The 9,950-nt window shown below is 43.9% G+C and overlaps 1 protein-coding gene across 1 annotated transcript; it reads right to left on the bottom strand.

Annotated features, from left to right (window-relative positions):
• Nucleotides 1-1,078: 1,078 nt before the first annotated feature.
• LOC308166537 (transcription factor E2F3-like) lies at nucleotides 1,079-8,022 on the bottom strand (the record flags this gene model as incomplete). The annotated part of the gene is made up of 7 exons (XM_080540863.1): nucleotides 1,079-1,344; nucleotides 1,929-2,070; nucleotides 2,170-2,283; nucleotides 5,048-5,207; nucleotides 5,385-5,604; nucleotides 5,797-5,908; nucleotides 7,747-8,022. The coding sequence occupies 7 exons, from the start codon at nucleotides 8,020-8,022 to the stop codon at nucleotides 1,079-1,081; spliced, it is 1,290 nt and encodes a 429-aa protein (XP_080396989.1).
• Nucleotides 8,023-9,950: the final 1,928 nt, after the last annotated feature.

Raw genomic sequence — 9,950 nt, 5'->3', positions numbered from 1 at the left:
CTCTGCTCTGGTCACAATCTCAAAATGGGGATGGCTGTTTACAGAATATTCCGATAAGCACAAAGGGCAGGAGTAAAGTGCATCTAGAATAACTTTGCTCTAAGGGGCGGTTTCCCAGACATAGATTAAACCTAGTCCTGGACTAAATCACATTTTCAACAGCAAAATATCCTGGATGAGGATATATCTTGGATGAGGTTCAAACTGTGTCCGTAGCCCTATAAGGGGTGCCAACTTAATACCACATCAGCCAAGAACCCACTGTGTATGCATCAAAACCACCACTAACTGGGACAAGTCAACAAAGACCTTCAGGCGGCTGCTAAAACATCGAAAAAGGCGTCACTTAAGATAAATTGGTAAAAGATTGTTTTGCAAAAGCAAAATACCTGTTCAAGCTTGATTTCACACAATTACTATCAATCCCATCTCACGCTTAAATGAATCATTCACCTACAGTCCCCCAATGAAGCTAAAAGCTCAAATGGCACTTTATGATACCTTCCAATGAGAGTGCTCAAAATATTTCCTAAAAGCTGCGATGCCTCACTCACAGGTTTGCTCACCATGACACACTCGCTGCCGTGTCTGTTATGAGGAAATGCACAACATAAGCACAAATTTAAGAGATTGATCGGAATACACCAATCATGTATGACATCCACAGGTACAAATCAGAAATGGTAAATCATTCACGCACGCACATGCACACGCACGCACATGCACACGCACGCACGCACACACACACTCACACACGCGCACACACACGCGCACACAAACACATGCGCACACACGCACACAATTAATGGAGGGTTGGTTTCTAGTGCCAGGTTTGATAAGGCAGCACTTGAGAGTTCAGGTTTAAGGCAATCCATAACACCAAGGCAGGCAGACAGAGAGAGAGAGATCCTTTTTCCTCAAGCCTGCATGTATACAGCCTCTTTAAACAGAGGGATAGGGATGAGATAAGAGCTCTCCCCTTGGGGCCGGTCTCTCTCAGTACGAGCCGGTCTCTCTCCGTCGCAATCTCCAGGACAGATCTCCCAGAGGACAGGTCACACCCCTTTGTCCTCCCAGATCAGTTACACAGGAGGTCGTCCAAGGGCAGCCTGTCAAAGTCGTAGGCGTCAAAGAGGTCGCTGATCCCCTCGTCGTCCCCCAGGCTCAGCATGTAGTCCTCGTTGAGGAGGGGGGGCGAGAGGTTGACGAAGGGCCCCTCCAGGGCGGAGGGGATCTGGTCCTCTGTCTGCTGCAGCAGGCTGGTGAAGGGCGAGGTGATGGGGGACAGGTTGGTGACCGTCACTGCCGAGGCCGGGGGGGCACCAGAGCTGCTGCCCCCAGACTCTGTGTGTTCAAGGAAAGCGGAGATACAAGGTTGAACAATACTGCGACAACTATATCCAAATCTAATCCCAAATGTGGAGGAAAAACGAAGGAGGTGTTGACTGCACGTTGCTAAGCTCCTCAATCAACAGGTGTTCTCATATGTGACACGTTCTAACGCTTTGGTCCTCATACGGGGATCCGATGTAATGATCAGACTTTTCTTTCGAGAAATGTGAACACATTTCCGCGTTATTGAAAATCAATGACACACTCGCTAGTCAACTAACACAGCTTGTTTTGTGAGCCTGCTAACAATGGAAAGTAGTGTTATAGTTAACTAGGTAGCAGTGGGGATTAACACTTCCGTTGCGAATCCGTTGCGTTGCAGTATTTTGGCTTGACTAGCAAATTTGCGTTGTTGTGGTTCTCAACAACGTTGAAACGTAGTTCCGTGTTTCAAAAGAAAAGTCAGAACATTTTTGATTGGTTGCCGATATGAGGACCAAAGCATTAGAGCGTGTCACGACATAAAACATCATGTAGGTAACTGCTCAGGGCCAGGGACAACAGTGTGCAGGGCAACCTTCATGAAGGACGTTTACCTTCTGAGACTTTTAAGAAGGGTGAGGAGTTCCCGTTCACATCCAAACTGCCATTTTTCACCGGACTGTTGGGTGTATTCTCCTCCGGACATAGGAAGACATCTATAGGCCCTTTGGAGCTGGTTAGATGGACTGAGAGACTCTAGAAAGGGAGAAACGTCGTTAGGAATGCACCTGGTAAGACAACAAAGAGGGCAGTCTCCGAACTCCAGTGGCAGGGTGGGGCAGGGTGTTGACATACCTCCTGTGGGTCTGGGACCTCCAGCTTAGTGTCTGAGGGCGCCTTCACCAAAATCACAGTCTGGTCCTTCAGGTTGCGGAGCTGCCGGATGTCTTGGTAGGTCACATACGCGAACGTTGGGGAAGTTAAAGAAGACTAGTGTGTTTGGGAACTTTTCCTTCCACTGGTGACCAGCTGGCCCAATCCCAATTCACCCCTTGGCACAACCACTACCCTCCGTTTTGCGTGTTCACGTGTAGGGGTAGGGTGTCCCAATTCTTGTTGGCATGGAGGGGTAGGGCCAAAGTGGTAGGGCTATTTGGCCCTCCAAACGTAGTATTTTCAGAGGTACACTCCAAAGCGAGGCTTAAAATCGAGTGTTGAAATCTCCCAGAATGCCTTGTTAAAAACATCTGCAAGATGATGGCAAACGCACAAATGGAATGATGTTCTTTGTTAATAAAGATTTTGAAAATGAGGACAATCATCGTATTATCTTAGTTTAAAGTAATTTCAATGTATTATAAACATTTTCTTTATAACAAGCATACCAATGTCTCTAGCTAGCTAACTAACGCTACAACAATGTTTTTTAAGGCTGATTTGTGCATTTCCATGTCACATTTCTCCCCTTTGATGGCCTATGACGCCCGAAATGTAACTAAAGTCCAGCCACAAAGTTGTTGCACGTGTTACCGCTCCTCTAATATCAGTGCAGACTGGCAGGGTAGAAGCAGGGTTGCTAGCCTACAGAGCACCGCAATTCTGTCATGAACTGGCCTGGTAATGAAGCATTGGTCTTTTTTATTTGATGACTTGTTTAATCGATTGACAGCGTGAAACTTCAGTTGTGAACGAATCGCGAGCGTCCATGCTTTTCTATGATACTACTGATGACTTATCAGGGTCTTGAATAGGGTTGGGTACCGTTTGGGTTTTATCCGGTACCGGTACCTAACCGATACTTTAAAAACGGTACCGGTACCAAAACGGTACTTAATTCGGTACTTTTGATTTTTTTAAATGATATATATATATATATATATATATATATATATATAATAACACGGTCGACAACATTAAGACATGACGATTGATTTTTCAGACACAGTAGTAGGATAAGGACAGTACCCGAATATCAAGAGATCCCCGATCATGTTGTCCACCTCCCAGAGACGCAGCCACACATCCGCACAACATCATCAACAGACGCGTCGAATCCTGGAGTGCACTGTCCAATCAAAGGCTTGCGTTCGTAAACTCGCTCTGAGAGCGTCGCAGTGCACACTGGGCCCAGACGTCATAAGGGGAGCAAGTCATTTGATTGGACAGAAGGCATTCCACGAGTGGTGATCAGAATTCCAGAACGAGTTTACGGAACGCACCCATAAGTCGAACGTCGCGTTACGCCAACCCGCTAGCGGAAGTTGCTATTAGCAACCTTCTCGTTATCCTTCCGTACTCGCTGCTTTCACTGAGTGGAAATTTAACAGGCGATGTCACGTCACGAGTCGCCAGTTGACACCGGACATCAGGGGGCGAGATAGAAAAGTACCGAAATGAGGTACCGAAATCTCCTTTGCGATTCGGTACGGGTACATACCGAATGTAAAGTAACCGGTACCTACCGGTACCGATTTTCGGTACCCAACCCTAGTCTTGAATAGGGTTGGGTACCGTTTGGGTTTTATCCGGTACCGGTACCTAACCGATACTTTAAAAACGGTACCGGTACCAAAACGGTACTTAATTCGGTACTTTTGATTTTTTAAAATGACATATAATAACACGGTCGACAACATTAAACAGCTTTTCACTTTTTTATTGCTGAGGCACAATATATATTAGTTAAATATACACTCAAATTAAAATAAATGAAAATAAAACTCCTGAGCCTTGGGGACTCCATTAAGCTGGGGGTGCCTATCGTTGGTACTGATGTCGAATACGAGTACACACTTGTTCGGCAGCCCCTCAAGGACATCAGAATATTCTTAGAAAAGGGATCTAGTGAAGAGGCCTGCATAGCCCCCAGAACCAAGAAGACCAAGAGGAAATATAACTCTGATGAACTGGAGCCCTCCACCTCGTCAAAATCCAAACTATGTTGCCGCTCAGCTACTACAACTCCCCTCCCCCTCTCTGGTCCATGACACATGACGATTCGTTTTTCAGACACAGTAGTAGGATAAGGACAGTACCCGAATATCAAGAGATCCCCGATCATGTTGTCCACCTCGCAGAGACGCAGCCACACATCCGCACTACGTCATCAACAGACGCGTCGAATCCTGGAGTGCACTGTCCAATCAAAGGCTTGCGTTCGTAAACTCGCTCTGAGATCGTCGCAGCGCACACTGGGCCCGACGTCATAAGGGGAGCAAGTCATTTGATTGGACAGAAGGCATTCCACGAGTGGTGATCAGAATTCCAGAACGAGTTTACAAACGCACCCATAAGTCGAGCGTCGCGTTACGCCAACCCGCTAGCGGAAGTTGCTATTAGCAACCTTCTCGTTATCCTTCCGTACTCGCTGCTTTCACTGAGTGGAAATTTAACAGGCGATGTGACGTCGAGTCACCAGTTGACAGTGAAAAGTACCGAAATGAGGCACCGAAATCTCCTTTGCGATTCGGTACGGGTACATACCGAATGTAAAGTAACCGGTACCTACCGGTACCGATTTTCGGTACCCAACCCTAGTCTTGAAGGGTTAATCCCATTTCATATGGGGAAGATTTCAACCACTACCCCGTGTAACTGTTACGAGGGGCGAGCCGAAAAGCGAGTGGCACTCCAAAACGAGGGGTAGGAGTTAAAAACGAGAAATGGGATTGGGCCTTAGAGCGCCCCAACGTTCTGCCCCTCTCCACCCCACACAGCGTGTGTTAAAAGGATATTTTTGGTGGTGTGAGGCCTCGGTCATCTGTCGGACGTCCAGGTTGCAGCTCTGGAGCAACTCGTCCAGTTGGCTCTCCTCTTGGCCCAGGTCAGCCACCTCCCTGGTCAGGCTCTGGCGCTGGTTCAGCGAACCCCCGTCCTCAGACAGGTTACAACCCCTGGGTGTGTGTGAAGAGAGAGACACACGGGAAACAACATTTCAACACAGGATCTCAACATCTGACGAGACAGATTCACCGGACTAGCCACTACTCCTGAGGTTGAGGTGGACTCACGGTTGAACCTGCGTTCTATAAAAACATTCAGCCCTATCTGTGTACTTGTGCGACGCTTACATCCATTGAATGTTGTTTTTGGATTTCTTCTTGATGAGGTGCACCCCCTCCAGCACGTTGGTGATGTCATAGAGGCGCCTCTTCTGGACCCTGAGGATCTCGGCCGCCTGGTTCAGGTCGATGACACCGTCGGCCGACTGGCCGAGGAGCTCCACAAACTTCTTGGTGAGCAGACCCAGGGACGTGTCGTAGCGCGTCTTCTCTGTCGGCGACTTTGAAGCTACGGCGGGGGAAAAAACGGAAAGAAATAGAAGATGACATCAGTGGTGGTAATATTTTCAAGGATACAAACGCTCAAAACTGTCTTTGTGAAAATGTGCATCATTACGGACCAATTCACTTGGATCAGAACGATCAGCTTCATCAAATCACAAAACTCCATTTGCCTTGTTTAACCCCCCCCCCGTCTTACTTTTGGGGCTCTTTAGTCCTGGCAGAGAAGCTCCAGCTTTGGCTCTGGGGGTCTTTGCTCCTTCAATGGGGTACTGAAGGTCCGACTCATCTAATGCCAACCTCCGCTTTGCCTGAAGGAGTTAGAGAGTCATAAATATGCATCGGCCAACTCTCTTTTAAATGCAAGACTGCCACTTCTGCTTACAAAAGCAGCAGAGGAAGAGCATTCAAAGCATACTACTACAACTCTAGTATGGAATAACCAGACATCAATGTGTCCATGAGTATGTAGACTTACCCTATTATGTTACATTAGCCATAATGTCAAGCTAGGAACAGTCACCCATGTAACAATATAAAATATGATAACCCATCTGTATTGCCATGAGACAATATTTAAGGATCGTTTCTAAATATAAATCCCAAATTGAATTACTATGCATCATCCACTGAACTGGTATGGGCCTAAATTGTCTTTGAATAAAAACAGGTCAACAGTGAGACCCACTGCCTGCTTATGTCCCTGTAATATGCTACCTTTGCAGTGTATAGAAAAATACAGAAATTACCCAAATTCTATTGACAAAGACATGTTTGATATGTTAAAGGCATTGCTTAGTGTGATATGCCTTTAATCTCTCAGGTCCATGACCTGTAATTTCCTCATGTGGTGAGGGACACTGAAACGTCAGCCATTTTGTTCAGCATGGAATGGGGGGTTACTTTAGTTAAATGTCTACAAGAGAAGTTGGAGAGGTATATAAATATGCAAATAGTGCCTTCATTGTGAGGCTAAAAAGTGTGAAGCCTTTTTAAGGCATGTAAATTAAGGCATTTGTGTCAAGTAAATCCCCAAAAAAAAAAGGCATACAGGAAGAGAGTAAAGTATATTATACCTGAAACTATCAAAGTCCACTTCATCATGAAGCACATTGGGAAAAAGGAATAGCAACCAGAAATGGCTTTATAGGAAAGGCAAATAAAATGGCTTTAAATGTAGCTACTGTAGCAGATTCATATCAAATATGGCTGCCATCTTATATCTAAAGATATTAATTATATTTACCATGTGTCCACACCTCTTCTGAATGTTACCTCTATAGGCAAGGGGGTGCATCTGTGAGGCCAACTCCAAACATGGATATCTTGTAATGTTGTTTATTATAGCTTTAGCCGGCTAGTGTAATTGAGGTGATCTGTGCATGTAGTTGTGTGGTATTTTCATGACGTGTGTTAGCACACAGCAAGCATGGTCGCCTAAGTATGATATTGGTAAAAGAAAAATAAAAGACACGGGAAATAAAGTGCATATGTAGGTAACAGATTAGCTACTGATGCTCAACTTAGTGGGTTAGTATCAGCTACAATACTAGTTCGAATCGAATCGAAAGCCAGCCAGCAAAATCCTTACCAACTCCCTTCCCCCAGTCCAAAACACGAGCAGGCCAGATCTCTGACTAGATTATTAGCTACTAGTCAGCAAGCTGGTTGAGAAAGTTAGGCAAGCTGATCGAGAATAGCTAACAGTTTAACTTGGTTTAACCTCTTAAACAAATGAGATCACATTCTCGACGTTGATAACTGAAAGAAAATGGTTGTTGAGAGAAGCTTTGCTTTTATAGTTAGTTAGTAGCTCTAGTGACCTTTTCTGATCGGGTGTGACCTCTTCAAGACTTAGTAACCTAGTTAGCAGGTACTAGTTAGTGGGTTGTTGTCTGACTAGGCTGCAGATCTATTCTGTCTAGAACAGAAACGGCACAGTGATCTCGGCTAACGCTAGTGTCGACCATTGCACTGGGTAACTCGAGGTTCCATAAACACAGGCAGCTGGCTACATAGTCGACTACAGTCTACCAAGCTATTATAGCCACATAGCTTAGCTTGCTACCAGGCTGAGGAGGGTAGCTTTGTAATGCTCTTTCATTCATCCCAGTCACTGCGGTTAAATAAAATGACATTAGCTGGTTACCGGTGGACGTCCTAATGTAGGTCGCTGTCCTGTCCCGTTTCTGGCTCCGTTCGGAGTGGAGTATAGGTTGACAGCTGGCGAGTCGGACAGACAGACATTTGAAGTCTGTGTAATGTTGCAAGGCGGTGGAGTTATAATTTGTATATATGTGGTAGTGGAGAGATTAGAGGTTAAGCGATCGGACAACGCCGTTAAAACCACATTTCTGTCCAGAGAAGAGCACCCAACCCCTGCTATTATGACTTTATCCGGGGCTGATGAGATCCCTCTTCTCATCTTTGTGGGCTCGGGTACCCTTTGTCCCTATAGTTTGATGCCCCTTTCTAGCAAATCCACTGCAACAAAATAAAAAATATTGACAATAAAGAATAGATGATACTCTTAGTTGTCGATTTGGTGATAATTGTTCCTATATCGACTGCGTATTTAGGCAGATGCAATGGATTAAAAACTAGCGCGAGTCTCTGTTTTGACAGCTCAAAAATGGCTCCAGGAAGCTGACAATGAATGAAGGGATACAGTTTACGCGCGAAAGAACCCTCCCGCGAAACTCAGATTTCCCGGGAAATTTTCAAACAAAATTTGCATGACAGACGTAATTGGTTGCTATAAGGCATAGCCCCTACTGTATCAATGACGTATTAAAACACATCGACCAATGAGAGTATATGATCTTCGATGTCACGATTTCATTGGACAATGGGAGCAGTAAACGTCATGCGCCTGCAGCGTGCTCAGAAGTGAACACAAAAAATATTATTATGTTTATGATGTTTGTTACAGTAACTTCATTCGTTGTTCGATGTAGTTACAGTTTAGCTAGTTAGAATAATATATATAAATAATGGACAAGCATTTTTGGTGTTCAAACTATTTTGAAATAGGCATTAGTAGCTAAATGTAATCACTATTAGGCCTGCTAATTATTCAGTTATTATAAATCATCTCACAAACGTGGGTATAGCCTTTATTTGCTTTTTGACATGTATAATTAAAAAATGTCACATATTCAGCATTTCTCTCAATCACTCAGTCCCTCCGTTTTTGATAGTATCTTGTATAGTCTACTACATAGTTATTATAGCTATAAATAGCTTAGACTGTGTACATGCGCCATGAAACATTGAGAAATTCTGTGAAAATCGGTTTTTCATTGGAGTGATTATGGACACCATAATCCCACAATCTCAGTGCTGTGTGGGCCTATGTAGTGATGTTTATGAATAACATAATCCTGTAGTCCCTTCACAGCACAGCAGAGGGCGCCCTTTACTAAATCAAAACAAGATAGTCCGCACAACATCAACATACTGAAAGTCCTACTGTAAAGTCAGAGGATACAGGCAAAGTTATCGCAGTTTGTACATTTTCTGTTGGATTATTATATTTGAAAACTCCCAAACTATTAAACAATATTGATAACAACGGCTGTGAAGAGGACATTCTAAGGACATATTTACCATCCTTTATAAATAGGATTTTAACATGTAAGTGCTTTCTTCCCCCCCTCGTGTCTTTTATAGGCCTACATTTTAAATAATGTATTAAAAATGTATTAATACAATTAATAATTGTACACCTTTTCTTCAAGTTAATATTCTAACACATTATGTACATTGAAGAGAGGTCATTCAGGCAATACAAGTCAAATTGTCAAATGAAATCTTGTATTAGCAAAGACAAAACATGGGGAAATAGATTGAATCACAATATCTAAAAAAAAATATTAAATACACATGAATAAAGCCATGAACAGAAATCAAAATCTATGTGAAAGATCTGAAAAAAATTATCTGAAATGTACACAAAACGTTTTAAATGCATGCATGTGCAGAACATTCATATCAATGAATGACATGGGATAAGGTCTGTGCCACACACAGGTAGATCCAGTACTCTTCCATCAGCAGAGAGTACTCTGGCCACAGGGAGGCCTAGCTGCTCCTTGTTGCGACTAAAGACCTCCCTGATGTGACTAATATCTAACCTTAACTCTTATCTTGCCCTCTTCTAACTCATGGGCTAACACACTATCACTTCAGGCTTACAACCACTGTGCATACGACCAATAAGCGTAGACTTGACTTGCATAGTCCCCATGACCCCATCCATCACATCTTTGAATTCATGCTGCATGGATATCATTCAACAAATCTAGAAGAGAACAAAAGGGTACAGTATGAATGAATGAATGGTCTTTATTG

This window comes from Nansenia antarctica (genome assembly GCF_963989245.1).
Source record: "Nansenia antarctica genome assembly, chromosome: 10".
Taxonomy (NCBI): Eukaryota; Metazoa; Chordata; class Actinopteri; order Argentiniformes; family Microstomatidae; genus Nansenia; species Nansenia antarctica.
This window is presented reverse-complemented; position numbering and strand designations above follow the sequence as displayed.